This window comes from Ascaphus truei, chromosome 4, assembly GCF_040206685.1.
Source record: "Ascaphus truei isolate aAscTru1 chromosome 4, aAscTru1.hap1, whole genome shotgun sequence".
In the NCBI taxonomy this organism is placed as follows: domain Eukaryota; kingdom Metazoa; phylum Chordata; class Amphibia; order Anura; family Ascaphidae; genus Ascaphus; species Ascaphus truei.
In genome coordinates, this window is record NC_134486.1 from 205,173,375 (window position 1) to 205,192,285 (window position 18,911).

An 18,911-nucleotide genomic window follows, 5' to 3' on the forward strand; every position below is an offset into this window, starting at 1 on the left:
ACCGCAAACATCCAATGGGAGCGAGGGACTAGCCCCGCGTCCCGCTCCGCCTCGCCTTCACCCCGCCTCTGCCCCGCCCCCAAAGCGCGCTCACTGTCTCACCTGCCAGGACACAAAAAAGCACCAGATTGAGCAGGCGAGGCAGAGCAGGAGCACGGCTCAGCGCGGCCCAAGGCACCATGCCCGAGTCCTAAGCTAGAAATCAAAGGCAAAAATTATTTTAATGGAGCTTGGTGAATCTGGACCTTCGTGGTTAATTCAGTTAAGTTTTACACAAATCCAGTTGGCAACAGAGATTATGCATTGTAATTCATTGTAGAGCTTTCCCCAAGCGGAGCGGTTAAGGTTACAAAATGTTCCAGTTGTGAGTTGACTTCATTGAGATAATGTAATACCAGGTTTGCATTACAGATTTTGTGCTATGACGGTGAGTGCAACTATGGAACTACCACACGGAAATTCCTCGTCAAGTCCATGGGATTTTCCATACAGTAGTGTCAAAACGACACTATTGCACTTGATTGAATAAACTCCTCTGTTTCTCCACTGCAATTTAAGCACAAGGTCATTTTTCTCTCCTCATGCTGAAATATGCCAGGGACACTAGCAAGCTTTCTTCTGAATGCTTGAAGAAAGCTGCAGCTAAAGAATCAAGTTTATATTTTTCTTAGTTGTGACATTTTTGGGTATGTCTGTATTGGTTTGAGACGCGATGAGGGATTAATGGAGCTCAGGGTAGAGTCACGCAGGGTGCAGGTCTATGTAACAAATGAGCAGCTTGCATTACTTGATGGTTTTCTGCGTTCGTTTTCTCTTAAAGGTGGTATACGTAATTTTTTGGGTGCAGAATACGAATGCAGCAGTATGTCTGCTCCAAATTAAGCAGTAGAAATAATCTTAATAGATATGTTGTATTTTTCTGATAGAAAAAAATGCAAATGCGTCAGCACAGACGACTTCGTGTCTAAGGATATGAAGCTTAAAATATGGATTTTTTCCCCCCTGAATTTACTTTAGTTTATAAGGCATGTGGTGGCAGAATTATGATTGCATTCACTCCATTGCCAACAAAGGAGTTACTCAGGCTAACTAACTCAGACAGACTTTATCAAATGTAGCTACAGAGTCATAAGGGAACTTAAATTAGAACATTTTGAAATCTTGTTTGTTTTTTTTAATTCAACTTTTAATGCCATTTTAAATGCATTTAATATACTGAGCATCCTTGATTTCTATAGAAGGTTTTAGCACACTTCCCCAGCAGTGCAAGATTTTTTTAACACTTTACTTTTTGTGTTAAATGTGTTGCCAATGTTCCCAGCAGTTTGAGCTGTAAATTGTAAAAATAGTCAATTTTACCTTTGTAGCATCGGAATACATTGTAGCTGTCAAGTTACACTGACTAAAGGATTGATTTGAAACTGTAAGGCTGAGTCCATGGTCAGCGCTGAGGCGCGCTGACGCTTGTCAGTGAGCCCTTGCAGCCACAATGAGAGCGTCTTTAGCAGGGGATCTCGCACGCTTCCGGAGGCATAGCGCTTAACTTTTTTTTAGTTTCGGCGCCCATGGGAGCGCAGGGCCGGTCACGTGAGTGGTTCGCCTAATGAGGGCGAACCAGCTCCGTGACGTCACTGGCCCTCCCCCAGGTGGCGCACGAACTAAGGCCAGGGAAAGCACCCACTTTCCCTCAGCGCGCCTCCGCACGGCTGGAGTCACTAAGGCTGCGTCCCCGCTAGTGCTGAGCGGGTGGCGCTCGCCGCTTATGTAAACAAAAAAAATCTAACTTTCCAGCACACTCAATGCTATGCTCAATAATATCTTATATTTAGGTCATCTGTAAGGATATGGGGAATACTATCCTGGCCACATAATCATGTTCTGTCCAGAGCACTTTGGAATTCGCTTGACGTAACATGTCCTTGTCACTCCATGGCATATCTGGTTCTCAACTTCCCTGTAAATAAATGTGTGCATTGATTTATTGACCAATAAAGTAGACCCATTAATATTGAGAACCTCTGTGAGACAGGGGAAAAACAGGCACTTTTAAAATATCCAGGTGGGGTTAACCCATTGTGTGCTGTATTTGTAGAAGAACTACGCAGAAAAAAAGCAGTATTGTTACACCCTAACAGCCTATAAGAGGGTGCATTCTGGGCTGTGTTGTAAATGCAGACACCACATAGGCAGAGGCTTAAAATAAACCACTTTTCAGAGCATCGTTTATAGCAGCACAAGCAGATTTACATTGCTCAAAAACTACAAACAAGTTAATGCGGCTGATGCTACTTTTGTACATCGCCACCTCAATGCTCTCTGAACCTTAGGCCCGTAATATAGTGGGGGCGGCAGTTATAGTTGGCTGTGGTTAGCCAGCCATTGTATGCTAGGGCCGTGCGCGCGCTCGACAGTGAGCTTGGAGCCGGGCGATAGCGGGGAATACTCAGAAAACTAAGTATTTGCGCCGCTATAATGTGTATGTGTATGTGTGTGTACGTGTGTACGTGTGTACGTGTGTACGTCTACACGTCTACACGTACAATGTTAATAAATAATTTATTCTCAACGTGTCTTTTTTTTTATTTAAAAAATATATAATAAATTAATAACACAATCTGCATGTACACACACACACACACACACACACACACACACACACACTGCAAACCTGTCGCTCCCGGCAGCACGGACTGTACACACAAATTGTGCGTCATGTGCACGCGCATTCGCGTAGGTGCGCCCGCACCTACTATAGAACAAGCCTTACTGATATTAGTGGCTTCCAGCCCTCTTTTAGAATCGGTCCAGCAGCGTTTTTCCATGCATTCCCAGGCTTCAGCATCAGGGTCTTATCAGAAAAGAGGCTGATTAGCTCTTGCTAGCAGTCCAGCACCAACATCATTAATCCCCTCACTGCCGCACAGTCATTGGGGGTTATTCATTAAGTTGTGATAGTGCCAGTCTGGGCACTATCACATGGAAACTACTGTTGCCTTGAATGTCAGTTTCCGTACAATAGTACCCCATTGACGCATTTTGAAGAATCTATTGTATGCCAAAGGGATTAGCTAGGCATTGCATGGCAGTTACTCGCATGCTTCTATTGCACAATAAGTGTCATGTCTAAAAATACACACCATTAAAAAAACATTTGTTAACGGCTCTCTGTGGTAGGTACTGTAATAAAATGACACCTACAAAGTTTATATACTGTAAGAACGGGGTTAAAATGTGTTTCTTACTTTACATTTAAATAAGCCTCCTGGGATATTCGGGGACTTAAAGGCACTAGAGTGTAAATAGTGTTTGTAATATTATTGAACCAAGCAGTGTGCGTGTATATACATATTACATTAATATATGTATATATCTTTATATGCCATAGTAATTTACATTTGTGAAGGATAAATTATCGGCTTAAGAGCAATTGTATCTTCTCTCTTGTTTCAATAGCTGTTTGTTTGTCGCCAACTCTGTATTCCCCTTCGTTTGTGTTTGACTTGTTTGATTTGTCTCCAGTGCTTCAATTTATAGTCAAAATGTTTTCTGTTATAAATACTATGTTGTGTGCAGTTTAGTATATTTTTGTGTGTGTATATTCTATCGATCTATTCCTTTTTTTTTTCTTTTTTTAAATATTTGGAAACATTTTTACGTTTATAGTATATTGGTTAATATTTTTCTTTTGTGTCCCTCCATGACCTCAATTATACTTGGGGTTAGGATAAGAACGGACATATGGGGTATAAAAGAGGCATGTCTTTTGGATAGTGATTTTTAAAAAATAAGCAGATCTTTTAAAACAACACACAGAACAAGCTTATTCTATCAAAGAATATTAATAAACGTTATCTAAGACATTGAAAACATAAATGGGATCAAATATTTTAGAAGTCCTTTTCTTAGATGGTTAATAATAAGATGGTTGGTGAAATTGCTTTTATCTCCCAGCTTAATAACTTTGATAGCTATGATTATGATACCATAAAAAAAAGGGATCATTTTTTTTTTAAATTACCCCATTTTGGGGTCAGCTTTACATGTACAGTACAGCCTACGACTAATTTTAAAAAGGCCACACATTTGAAACTATTATTAGCACCTATTGTACTTAAAATATTAAGAGCTATACTCTGCAATTGGTTAGATAAGAAACAAGGCTTCTATAAGTGTAGTAACTTTGCTTCTAATGATGAGGATAATTTTAAATCCCTTGTTGCAAATTGTTTATGCATTTGTGGGACACTGCTGGAGTTTCCCATGGGAATTGATTGCAAGGAGATTAGTTTAAATTGATTTATCCTTTTATTTGGACTGGTATAATTCGTTAACCGCCCCCAATTTGAAAAAAAAAATGGAATAATTTCCTGATAAGAACTAATAACATTCATTTTTGATAACATAGTTTATTTATTGTATTACATTTATACAATACTACAATTAGTCATAGTTACATAGTAGATGAGGTTGGAAAAAGACAGACATGCGTACATCAAGTTCAACCTTTGCCTAATTTAGACAACAGATACCTTATCCTATATACCTCGAGGGCCACAAACAGGCCAGGTTTTCAGGATATCCCTACTTCAGCACAGCTGGCTCAATTAGTGGCTCAGTCATACTGATACATACAAACCTCCATCCATCTATATATCCTTAGAAAAGACATTCTGGAACTAGAGCCACCATATTAATATAGGGGACGGACAATCTAACTTATGAGTAGAGGCTAGCTAAATTAGATTTATTTACATTAGAAAAGAGGCATCTAAGAGGGGATATGATGACTACTGCTGCGGCAGAGTTTATTCGAGCATTTGCCTGTTCTCTGCCGCAGCAGTAACCTGGCGCGCGCCGGAGGGTGCCGGGCGCGCGCCGAAGCAGCGGAAGAGCGCCCTCCGATCGGGGCGCTCTCCCTGCCGGGTCCGCCGGGTCCCCCGGAACCCCCTGCCGCCGTCCCGCGATAGCGGGACACCAGGGCTCCCTCGGGGAGCCCTGGACGCGCGTGCAGGGGGCGCTGACACCCGATGACGCGTGACCGCGCATCGGTGACGCGCGGCACGCCGAGGGAGTGGGGCTAGCAAGCCGGGGCATCCCCCGGCTTGCGGAACTAGCCCTGCTCGATTTAAACGTGTCGGCAGTGTATATACAAATATATTCGGGGACAATATAAGGAGCTTTCAAAAGAATTATTCATCCCAAGGGCAGTACAAATGACTCGGTGGCATCCCTTAAGGTTGGGGGAAAGGAGATTTCACCAGTAACAAAGGAAAGGGTTCTTTACAGTAAGGGCAGTTAAAATGTGGAATCCATTACCCATGGAGGCTATGATAGCAGATTCAATAGATTTGTTAAAAAAAAAGTTGATTGACGCTTGTCTTTTTTTAACCTCATCTATTATGTAACTATGTAACTTCCCAGAATGGCGATGACCCTTTTTGTAAGGTTTAGCAATATTAGGTGGTAAACATATTTCTTACATTTCACAAGTGACAAAGTAAAGGTTTGATATGTATGTAGTCAGACTTTTTACAAGACTGTTACGGATCTCCCAAAGTGTCATCACATTTAGTGGGTAGTTTTATTTAGTAAATAAAGTGTAAGCATTTACTGGAAAAAAAACTGAGAAAAAAATGTTAGGAACATTTGATTCTGCAATATACAGTTCCCACTTGCCAGGAATAATAAAGTGTGTATGTTTTATTTATATATGTTAAATATGAGGCTTTAACCTATTTTATGATGAAATACCATGTCTTGTAGGGCAAACTAGTCTAACAATAGAAAAAAGAACGGCTTTAACCCTTTGGGTGCCCCAAGACGTAGCCGCCACGTCATGTCATTATAGTTCTTATTTTGCAGGGAAGATCACATCCTGCGTGTCTGTGGAGTGCAGGACGGGATCAGATTTGAAAGGAAATGGAAGAGGAATACTCTGTTTCCAGGTTAAGGGATGCTACAGTCACAAGACTGCACTTTTGTTCGAGGGGCCGTGGCTCTCAAAGGGTTAAATATGAACTTTCACCCAAAAGACATATATTTTACATCACGTTGAGGCCAGCATACTTGAGATATAGTCCCATATAGGACAAAATAGAACAAATAGCAATAGCTTTGATTGGTTCATTCATGGTGGGTGAAGCAGTTTTAAAATAAAAATAGATCCAACCGGTATTCGTAATTGCAAATAATTTTTTTTAACATTTTCTTGGAAACGTTTGTAAACTATGACGTTTGAGACTTCAATCACTCAACAGATGATCCACTAATGGTAGACAGAAATTGTTTTTAAAGTATTGAAGTCTTCATATTCTTTCTCATAAATATGAAGAAGAGAAACTAGGGAAGTTCCGCTCATGAGGCGGTAAAAATGTTTTTGTAAGCGTAAGAGCTACCATTTGGGGTTTGCCGTGTCTAAGTAGTACTCTTATCATCTTTTGACCAAAATATTTAACAAAAGATCCCTTCTTTTGAACTAAGAAATATGAAAGGGTTAATGAGCTTGTATTGCTGGCTTTATGCACAACTTTTTGTTGAGGAATAAGATATAAGAAATTGGTAATTCTATTTCAAACACACACTTATTGGCAGCACTAAGCATAAGTAGGTTGGGAATGTAGAGGGATGTGGGTTTGTAGCTTTTAATTTTGCACAAGAATATGGGACATCTTTTTCTTATATGCATCCACTGCTGCTATACATAAAGTACCAGGATATAGCTTTGTCACATTACATACTACAATCTTATTCTAAAACCCTGTGGTGAGTCAGATCTCATTCATTGTACGTGAGTTATATTGATTTACTTCTCATCTTCTAGCCTTCTCGGAAGTGCTGATATTCTTGCATGATTCTGTGAGTAACAAGCACAAAAAAATGGTTTCTCTGATAGAGAGCTTGTGACCAATGGAAGGTACTGAATTTCACAATCGTTAGACTCTCGTAGACAAGACAGTAATCAAGAAACATCACCCAACCTGAAAGCTGATAATTACAGAACTGGACAGACAAATACCGCAGTATCTTTGCATGTATTGTCTAGATTGCCACAGTGAAGTCCACACATGATGAGGAAGAGACCAGGCCTACGCAGGCTAGGTTGCAGCTGCACCACCAATTTAGATAATAACAGAGTTGAATTAGATCATAAAGCTGCAGTCACTCCCTACCCTGCTCCCTATAGCTTCTTGCAGTGCCAAGTTACACCACCAAATAATTATACTGGGTGCTCCGCAGGGGAGGCAATACAGCTAGTTGCTAAAAAATATTAATACAATGATTTCAGGGCACACCATATATAGAAAGATCAACATTATTTATTAATGCATCCTAAAAATGGCCAACATTTCAGCCATCAAGTTACCAGGGTAAGTTACACCGACCCCTTCTAATGACCCTCACCTGGTACCATGCAGCACAAGGAGCCAAGAATGTCATCCCTTGGCCCCTCTTGCCAAGGGATGATGCGTTGTAACATCATTGACAATCACCGTGGCACAAGCATGACGTCCACCAGAGGTGCGTCAATTATCCAAAGACACCACAAAATGGAAATGGAGCAAAACGACAAACTGGCACACCGAGGATGTTACTGCAGCCCGGCCACAGAAGTAAATCACAGCTACCAATGATTTTCTTAACTGCTGTGGCCCTACAGCTAATTGTTCAGAAATTCTGTCTATATTTATAAGTGTCCCCAGCACTCCCAACCCTGAAGTTTCTCTGACTGTTTTAATTCAGAGAAATATGGTACCATTTATGTTACAAGGGGTGAGGAATGGATAGTTGGTTACAATAAATGGATTGTGCCCCGGAATAGTTAGCACTAGTGTAAGGGTCTGCAACCTTTCAAGGAAGAGACGTTTTGCATCTTTGACCAAAATGTTTTGAGAGCCACAACACATGCATGAATATGAATACACCCCCACAGACACATACTGTACACTAGGGTTGGGCGATATACCGAAATATCACTATAACAATCTCCCGGTTTGCCAACATGGGAGATTACCTGTTATTGCGATATTTGGGGATGCCAGTGCAGTGAGAGCAGCTTTGAAGCCATCACCCTCCCTTTCTGCTTCTGAATGCTGACACGGAGGGAGGGGGAGGAGCTTCTGACAGCATGTGGAGATGGAGCATGAGAGAGCAGAGACAGCGGTGAAAGGTAAAAACTCCATGTCACAGGAAACCAGGTCTAAATCACCAGGGATCAATTCACTAGACAGAAACACAGTTTATAAAATGAATTTATTGGAAAAAGAAATATCCACAACTATTTACAGTAAATCAACACACATTCTTTCAAATGGGAAACTGGGGCACCTTATAAATCTGGGAGCAAGGACCTCCCTAAAGAGATTTACCCTGTTCTTCCTGTAGAGTCCACTACAACAGGACTCCAGGCTTGGAGTGGACACTGCAGCTTCTTCCAGCTTCCAGATGCTACAACTAAACCACTCTGAGCTCACAGCGAACAAAGAGCTGATCTTATCTCATCTAGCTAGCTGTCTCCCCCCCCCCCCCTCCATCGCAGGTGTTAGCAATATGACCCAACCCCTGATTGGTGGAGGGAAAGTGCAACAACAAACACAGTTACTTGAGAAGATCACAGCTCATTTTACAACATTCCCAGCTGAAAACAAAATTAACTCCTGGTCCCTGAAGTTCTGAAACCAGGCTACAGAATAAATATACACATACAACAAAATACAAATGTATTACTGACGGGTAGGGGCAATGACAGGCTTGACCTTTATTAAAAGCAGTCACATTTTACCCCTAACGTCACACCTCCCCTTTTAAGCGGAGAGCTCTGGGGTAGCGACCCCAACGGGTTGATCCTCAAGCATGATGCCTGAAGGTCTGATCTTAGCCAACCCTGGATCGTCCTGCTGGGAATGTCCATCGGCATTGCTGTGCTCACTCCCTTTCTTGTGCTGTACGGTGAAGTCATACTCATGTAAGGTCAGAATACACCGCAGCAGCTCGGCATTATCCCCAGAGAACTGTTGTAACCAGCTCATGGGATTATGGTCTGTAATGACCGTAAAAGGGCGGCCATACACACATGGCTGGAGTATCTGTAGGGCACATTTTCAATTGTAGCATATGCAGCCTCCTGATCTAATAACTTGCGGCTTGAGTACACTACTGGATGTTCAACCCCATCGGCACCCACCTGACTCAGCACTGCACCAATACCAAAGTTAGAGGCATCGGTCTGAATCGGGAACCACTTGTCATAGTCAGTAGCTGCCAGGATCGGAGCACTTGACAGGGCAGCCTTGAGAGCTGCACTCTCACACTCCGATGACCAGATTATTGTGCGAGGGAGCCTCTTGTCACAATCTTGTCGCAACTGGGTTTGTCAACCACTGCCTATTTGGCACTTGGACGGCTTTAGCGTGAGCCCAGCCTCCTGGATGTGGGCTTGGACCACCGCTACATGGGTAAGGTGGTCAGCCCAGGAATTACTAAAGACCGCTAGGTCATCCAAGTACGCCTGGGCATACTTCTGCATTCCTTCCAGCAGGCGATAGACCAGACACTGGAAAGTAGCCAGTGCGTTTTTCATCCCAAATGGCATGACCGTGGTGATGAAGGCCGACTTCTCCCGCACCTCTTGGGTCAATGGTATCTGCCAATACCCTCGACTCAGATCCATAGTGGTCAGATACTTTGCCCCGGCAAGCTCGTCTAACAGCTCATCCCTCTGAGGCATGGGATAGGCATCTGACATGGTCTGGACATTTAACTGTCGGTAGTTCACACAGAACTGGGTGGTTCTGTCCCTTTTGGAGATCAGGACCACTGGCGACCTGGAGATCACTCCCATCTCCAGCATCTCCTCAATCTCCTTCTCCATGCTCCGCTTTACCTCCACATACACTCGATACACAGACTTACAGAAGGGCCTCTGATCACCAGTGTTGACAGGATAATCAGTGAGGTGAGTTCGTCCCGGCTTGTACGTGAACAGACTCCCATACCTTCCTAACATCTCTTGCGCCTGCTTCCGTTGGGAAGCCGCGAGCTGGGACCCTATTTGCACGTCCTCTACAGAGCCTCCCTGCATGACCTCCCCTAGGAGATCGGGCAGGGCTCTGCTCACCGTGTCACCTGATGGTGGGCTACACACCGCCATCACTACCGGCCCACACACAGTATTCTTTTAGCATGTTGATTTGGTAGCTCCAATCTTTACCTAACTCCTGATTCAGAGCTAACATGTAATTTAACTGGTTCACCCATCGGATTACCGGGGATGGCCGGACCAGGCAGCCAGGAGCTTTAGAACAAGCACCTGCTGCCCCGGGTTGACTCTCTACTACGGGCATTTCTATGATACCAGTGCTTCTTCCTGGTCTGAGCTCCCTCGAGGTTAGCCTGCGCTAATCTCATCAGATCGGCCAACCGATCCCTGAGCTCCACCACATACTGGAGCACTGTTGCATCCGTTGTGGGGTCTCCCCCTCCCATTCCTCCCGGAACAGGTCGAGTGGTCAGCGGATCTGGTGCTCGTACAAAAGCTCGAAGGGTGAGAAGCCGATAGACTCTTGTGGCACCTCCCTGTTTTTGAATAGTAAGTGCTGCAGGTGTGCTTCCCAGTCTCCCCTTTTGGCCTCCACAAATGCCCGCATCATTTTTTTAAGGGTGCCATTGAACCTCTCACACAGTCCATTGGTTTGAGGATGGTAGGGGGCCGTGTGGAGAGGAGTCATCCTGCACGCAGCCCAGAGACATTGGAGGCAATGGTAAAAAAAACACTTATTGTTTCTTAGTTGATTGTAATATTGTTTTTAGGGTGCCCATTGTGGCTATCTGTGCCCTTGTTGAGGGCATAGATAACCGCAGTAGCAATCAATGGGTGTATTGGCTAGTGGGATTTTTGCATTGTATTTTAATGTTTATTTTATTTAATTGTGATTTTGTTCAATTTGTTTTTTGCATCACAAATGGGCAAAAGCGCTATTAGACATTTGGCTACTAGTGCTTTTGCCAATTTGTGTGTGGTGATGGGAGTAGAGGGGGTGGGTAGATTTGTTGCCCCCGGGAGGGTGGTTAGCTGGAGGGGTTAACCCCTTAATTACCACAGCAGTTACAACTGCTAAAGTAATTAAAGGGTTAATCCCTCCCGAGAAGCCTAACCAACCTTTGTGCGGCAACTAAAGTACAGCCTTCATCCACCCTATTTAAACACCAGTAACCCCTTAATTACCGTAACTGTCGGTATCTCCTGCAACTTTAAATGTCTCGGTCACGTTTGCCGTGACGCAGGAGAATTAGATTTACAGGAGATACCAGCACCCCATACCAGGGCCTGTATCTCGGTAAGCAGGGGGTGAATGTGGTTCAGCTCCGGAGAAACCCTGCTTCAATACTATGTAAATAAAATAAAAACAGCGCCATCGTCTGTTAGAGCTTTGCAAGGAGAGAAACAGATTCCCTATGCTCTCACTGCGCAGCTCTTCCAGACTGGTGGCAGCCCGGTAGGATTAAGGCCTGGGACATAGTCCAACAGACCCCGCTGAGCCGTGCTGAGCAGATGAACTTACCCCCTTCATCGGTGATCAGCGCGGCTTTAGCAGCCGCATCTGCATGCGTCGGTCATGTGACTGCAACCATCCAATGGGAACGAGGGACTAGCCCCGCCATGCCTCCGCCCCACCCCAAAAGCGCGCTCACTGCCTCGCCTGCCAGGACGCAAAAAAATCACCAGCTTGAGCAGACGAAGCAGAGCAGGAGCACGGCGCAGCCCGAGGCACCATGCCCGAGGCCTAACGCAGCAGGAGTCCCATTCCGAATCAGAGACCACCACTGTGTTAATCTTTATGGGCAATTATTCTGCCTGTGGGGAAGCCGTGATCTGGCCCACGGTCAGGCTGCATTTCACTTGCAGTTTCCTTGAGGAAAATAGCTAAATAAAGTGGAATGCATCTGTATAACAGACAGAGTTCACTTCAGACATTAACTGGTGTCAAACAATATGTTTACTCTGTGCTTCGTACCCTGGTAGCTCGCATTCTTATGCCGGGGAGGTACTTATTCTTGTTTCCCTTAGTATTTGTTAAATTGGCAATCTCCTGCATAGCATCAATAATGCCCTACTCCAGGTTCTACAGTAACTTGTACCTCTGAGTAATACTTGTGAAGTAAACTATAAATACTTCCCTGATGATTCAAGAAAACCCATAGCATAATTGGTCAGGAAGTAGTCATGCACTGAGGTTATATGTCTCCTGAGTTAAAAACGGAGTAACAAACACTACATCAGATTTGTAAGGTCGAAACAGCTATCTGTGAGTAGGTTTACTACTGGCTATGCATTTAAAGCAGATTTTTTTTATGTCCCCCCCCACCACCTATGTATGTGCATCAATACAATCCACACAATGATAAGTAATTCGCTAAGTTGCCAATCGATCCGTTCTCCTGTGATCGACCGGAGATTCGGCTTGCGGGTTCACTAAATTGCTGCAGAAGAGTATTGACTCAATATCTGTGACTTTCTAAATGGTTGCTATAGGAACCAAAAAAGGCTTGTTAAATTATAATACGTTAAAAACGTAATTCAGAGTTTAAAAAAAATGCTACAAGTATTTTCTCATAGTACAGAACTGATTTATTAAAGTCTTAGTCTGCAGCTTTAAACTGAGGCTGTGCTGAAAAGCTGTGTAATGCAGCAGACATAACCTAATAGGGGTCCATGTCAAATTGGATTTGAAGCATCGATTTGGATTGACTCGGCCATTGCAGAATATTCCACTTCTTTGCCTTAAAAAACTCATGGGTTGCTTTCGCAGTATGTTTTGGGTCATTGTCCATCTGTAAAGTGAAGCGCTGTCCAATCAACTTCGCTGAATTTGGCTGAATCTGAGCAGACAATATATCCCTATACACTTCAGAATTCATCCGGCTGCTTCTGCCTTCGTTTACATCATCAATAAACACTAGTGACCCAGTGCCTTGTAAGCCATACATGCCCATGCCATCACACTGCCTCCATCGTGCTTTACAGATGATCTGGTATGCTTCGGATCATGAGCCGTTCCAAGCCTTCTCCATACTTTTTTCTTCCCATCATTCTGGTACAGGTTGATCTTAGTTTCATCTGTCCAAAGAATGCTGTTCCAGAACTGGGCTGGCTTTTTTAGATATTGTTTGGCAAAGTCTAATCTGGCCTTTCTATTCTTAAGGCTTATGAATGGTTTGCACCTTGTGGTGAACCCTCTGTATTTGCTCTCGTGAAGTCTTCTCTTTATAGTAGACTTGGTTAATGATATGCCTACCTCCTGGAGAGTGTTCTTCACTTGGCTGCATGTGGTGAACGGGTTTTTCTTTAACATTGAAAGGATCCTACGATCATCTACCACTGTTGTCTTCCGTGGACGTCCAGGCCTTTTTGTGTTGCAGAGCTTACAAGTGTGTTCTTTTTTTCCTCAGAATGTACCAAACTGTTGATTTGGCCACTCCAAATGTTCCTGCTATCTCTCTGATGGATTTTCTTCTTTTTTTTTTTTTGCATCCTAAGGATGCCCTGTTTCACTTGCATTGAGAGCAAGTTGTGGGTTCACAGCAACAGCTTCCAAATGCGAATGCCACACCTGGAATCAACTCCAGACCTTTTACCTGCTTAATTGATGATGAAATAACGAAGGAATAACCGACACCTGTCCATGAAACAGCTTTTGAGTCAATTGTCCAATTACTTTTGGTCCCTTGAAAAAGAGTGAGCTACATATTAAAGAGATATAATTCCTAAACCCTTTCTCCAATTTGGATGTGAATACCCTCAAATTAATGCTGATAGACTGCACTTTAAGCCCATATTCATTATTTAACTGTAACTTGAATTTATTTTGGTACACAGCCGAAATAACAAAACTTGTATCAGCGTCCAATTATTTGCGGACCTAACTGTATATAGCCTACTGTAGGTACATTATTTTTTGGCCTGTTATTTTTATATTCTAAAACAATTACTAAAATATTGCACTCATTTTATGAAGGTGGGCACTTTCAGTGTCGTTTTGGCTCTAAAAAGTTTAATGTTCATGTTTTGCCGGAACTCGATATGTTTTGGATTTGTAAAAAAAATAGTGATATGGAAACCGACTCAAAATAAGCAGGATTTTTTTTTATTATTTATAAATTTTTATGTTTGCATAATTGTGATCACCAGATTATCTAACTAAAATCCTACACAAGTTCTCCCCGCCATCTTTTGTTTACTGCCATTGACTTGAATGTCCGTTAACACAGGGGTCACTATTTATTGACCTATATCAGAGGTTTGGCAAATCTTGAACCTTCATTCTTTAGGAGACAGCTGCATTTATTAGGAGGGTCAGTAGCACAACCATGGGGGGTAGGTGCAAGGGTGCATTTCCATCACCAAAGAATTGCTACTTGGCTTGTGCCTATCATTTTGGTTTCATTTTTTTAATGCTGGTATATTATACATTTTTACTTTAAAAGATACTGCGTGTGTTGTGCAGTCTTATTTAGAGGTTACTACCCTGTCTTTCTTGTTAGATATTTATTACCGGACAGTTTCTCCTGTGCAGTTCAGTGCACCCTTTAATGCAGTCACATCTGCAGTTTAACGCAAGAACTGCCTCACTAGGAAATGTTGCATGGTGTTTGCAATAATTGTGACCATTTATATTTAAGGTCCTCAAGATAATAGGGTTTGGAATACATTGTCGATTATTTTTTTGCAGTCTTTTTGACTAGGCTGCTTTGAGACAAGTACTTAGATACTTTTTTCAAAATGTATAACGGTTACCCACTAATAGAAAAAAAAAAGTTATATCTATGGCGCTCTGCACTAGTATATAGTCAATATTAGATGAATAATAATAATAAACAGATTTATACAACCAGTATCACGGTGTTGATCCGTCCATAAAGGTGCTCCACGTGATGAAAGGGTACATAGAAAAAAGAAAATCAAAGATCATAGCGTAATACTGCTGGAAACAACACGTAACATGTAACACACACCTAACACTAGGCAAACGCTGAGATCAACAGGTGACAATGAATTATGCAAACACATTTAATTATGGCATATCATATATAAAAATACATATAAAAGGGTTCAATAAGGACACTCCAACTCAGGTGGGGGTACCTGCTTACCAGAGGCAAGAAGGCATCAAGCGTTGGATAGATTAAAGAGTATCCCCTCTTATGGATAGCAGCTGCCGTCACTGATGTCTGTGCTGTGGCCACAGCACAGACATCAGTGACGGCAGCTGCTATCCATAAAAGGGGATACTCTTTAATCTATCCAACGCTTGATGCCTTCTTGCCTCTGGTAAGCAGGTACCCCCACCTGAGTTGGAGTGTCCTTATTGAACCCTTTTATATGTATTTTTATGTATTTTTATATATGATATGCCATAATTAAATGTGTTTGCATTATTCATTGTCACCTGTTGATCTCAGCGTTTGTCTAGTGTTAGGTGTGTGTTACATGTTACATGTTGTTTGCAGCAGTATTACGCTATGATCTTTGATTTTCTTTTTTCTATGTACCCTTTCATCACGTGGAGCACCTTTATGGACGGATCAATACCGTGATACTGGTTGTATAAATCTGTTTATTATTATTATTCATCTAATATTGACTATATACTAGTGCAGAGCGCCATAGATATAACTTTTTTTTTTCTACTTCTATCACCTGACCAGGGGTCAGGGTTATATCAAAGGCAGCCAGCCTATTTGTTGGATATAGCACTACCTATTTTTTTCATTTCACGGTTTACCCACTAATAGTATATATATTTTTTATAAGTATACATTGTTTGTAAATAAGGTGATGTGATTTTATGCAAAATATTACCTTTAAGTTTGTTGCAGATATCGGCCAAAAGCTAACCACCATTTCCCCCCTCTTTCCATTATGTTACAGGTATCCAAGGCCGCAGCAGATTTGATGGCATATTGTGACGCGCACATCAGAGAAGATCCCCTTATTCTTCCAGTGCCTGCTTCAGAAAATCCATTTAGAGAGAAGAAATTCTTTTGTACTATTCTTTGAGTTCGTATTGGTCTGATTGAAATAGATATTATGCATGTCATTAGCATAACAGGACTTTTTAACAGGGTGATTAATCATTGAAACCATAGTTTCAATATTTCTAGAAGCACAATGCATCGTCACCGAAATTAATGTAAGTGACTTTTTATGTGGATGAAGATGGTCCCTAGTAATCGTCGCCCTGGTTCATTTTCATAGGAATAGGAGTAGAAGCATGAAATCGTACAGATACACGTATTCAGCAATAGGAATTCACAGAACTAATTTGCTCCTCTTAAAATGTCTGTTCTCAACATTTTATTGCATTTAAACGCACTCCAAGTAAAACTGGAAAGCAAAACGCTACAGGTTTAGTTACTGAGCATTTTCTCAGATGCCAAATTACATCTACATCTACAACTGTAAATACTGACCGATGCAGTTTTATAATGTATTACTCTTTTTTGTTATTTTTGTAATTGAGAACTTACTATTTAGTTTCTTAGTTTCACCCTGCCGTTTCGATGAATGCATTGTTGTTCAATTCAATTCTCTTGGGTAACACTATCAAATGTATTATTGTATTTATTTATATTTATCACGTCATTTTGAAGAAGAAAAAGATTCAGGACAATGATTCTGAAGTCTTTAGAAATGTTAAGTTTTTTTTTTGTCGTTATAAATGTTATTCTGTATTATAAACAAGTGACAGCATATTTTAAATATACCAATACATAGTCTGCTTATAACTGATTTGGAAAATCAACAGTATCTCCTGCGCATCTTCTATAGATATCCATATTTTCAGCTGCCATGTTTATATACTAACCAGTCGCATACTGCTTTAGTACATTGAGCCATTGAGTAGGTGCATTAAAGTTATAGAGGTGCTGATATCAGTTTTTTTAGCATTTATAAAACGTAATTGTCATTGTATAAATAATTTTATAACCCATTTACATGTTACTTTTGACCATTATGGTAAATTAACAAGTTATTGAAACCATGTGATGAGGTTAAAATGTATGATCTTTTAGAAATCTGTCCAGTACAAATTCATATTAAAACATAAGCATAAGGAGATGCAAGGCAGAAAAAGTCCACGAGAGGAATTAAATAAAATGCTACACTAAGACCTGTCAACTCACACTGATTTTCTTTGAGTCCCTGGATTGGAGTTGGATTTCTAACAGTACAGTCTCATAAACTTTAATAGCCTAACTAATACAAATCAGCATTTATCCATTAAAACATCATGTTTTAGTCCAGAACCGTCAAATCCCCCTGATTTGTCATTGACATCTCTGCACTGGCTATTATCTAAGCTGTTTTATGATTAACAATGTTGACATTTGCATATGATGGATGCTACTTCAACAAGTAAGGTTAAAAATACTATGTACTGTATATTTCTGCTGAAAAGTTGCATAGAGATTTGGCCTCTACTTTAAGTTTTCATGAGTGCATCTCTCTTGTAAAAAGTATAAAAAAAAACTTGTAAAGACCACATGTACTTTAAAATTTGCCTTTAAAAGAAATACATTTGACTGTAAAAATATTTTTTATCGAGTGATTACAATTTTAATTAATTTAATTTGTGGTAGAAAATATTGCCACAATCTATAGAAAAATAGACTGTCTGAAACATCAACATTTTAAGGTGACATTTATTTTATTTAATGTTATTAGGCGACAAGTCTGCTTTTTAAAACTGGGGAAAGTACTGCAAGTGCTTGTTTCACAGCCAATCACATTTAAGCCTCAAAATAAATAAATTGACTAAGCACAAACAGATATACTCTTAAGTTAAATATGTGATATTTAATTTTGATGTTGCCTTTTTATTACTATTTGCTTTCTATTGTAATTTTTTCTGTTCCTTTTGCATGTAACATCATAGCACAGTGACAAGATATCTGCCTATACTGTAACATTTTTAAATGCCTGATGTTGACTCATAGGAAGTAACTGTTTTGCTGTTTATTAATTAAAATCATGTTATGAGTGCTGAATATTTTTAACATTGCATTAAGTCAAAATTGGCTATTGACCTGCTTTTTCCTAAGCGCCGATCACTTGTGATAGCTGAATCAATTGATAAAGTAACTTTTCTTACTTTCTCCAGACTAGCACTGTGTCCTCTTAGCTTAGTAGATAAAGCCCACATTTCTTAAAGCAGCAATCTTCTTATTGGTGCACAAGACCTGTGGGAGTTTGATTTTGCCTGGTGGGATCAGAAATACTGGCAAATATCTCAGGAACCCGAGGGCCTCCAGAGCTAAAAATGGTGCAGATCAAACACAGAGTGTTAAAAGACTCTAACCATTTGTTATTGCACCGTTTGACATCAACTGAAATGAGTTATGGAAAATCCATATGAAAAAAAAAATTTCCTCTAAAAATACCACTTTCATTGTAGTCTCCACATTCAACCACATTAATGTCGCCTAATGTGATTGGGATCTGTAGAAATCCACAGTACAACATGTTGATCCTATTTTTTAACTGAGGCAACCATATTGTCAATGGAAGTACAATAATAGTAGTCATTCTAAAATAAATAATGTAGTGTTACATAGTGTATATATATTAACAATAACATTATTTGGGGCCATATTTACTCCTTAACACCCATTCCAGCGAGTAAATATAGTTCTTTATACTCCACTCAAGTGAATGGACTATAAGGTGTCATTCAACACAGACGATGTCTTAGGCTGCGCTTATACAGACAGCGACGCGACTGATGACGTCACCTGTCGCCATTGCGATGAGTTGTATTTGGAAGTTTAGGCTATGTCTCTGGATGACATCATAAAAGGGGAGGCCAGAGGCACAGTGAAGCTCCCGATTGGCCGCAAGGGGAGACAGTCGGCGA

General features: G+C 41.1%; 1 protein-coding gene across 7 annotated transcripts in view; it reads left to right on the forward strand.

The window, feature by feature from the left end:
- GNG4 (G protein subunit gamma 4) overlaps positions 1-18,153 on the forward strand; it is a 74,233-nt gene extending 56,080 nt beyond the window's left edge. For all 7 annotated transcript variants that reach the window (XM_075596765.1, XM_075596762.1, XM_075596759.1 and 4 more), the window contains one exon: positions 15,926-18,153. In XM_075596765.1, the coding sequence (XP_075452880.1) occupies positions 15,926-16,054 (129 nt within the window). In that variant the 3' untranslated portion in view covers positions 16,055-18,153. The remainder of the gene's footprint in view (positions 1-15,925) is intronic.
- The last annotated feature ends 758 nt before the right edge of the window (positions 18,154-18,911 follow it).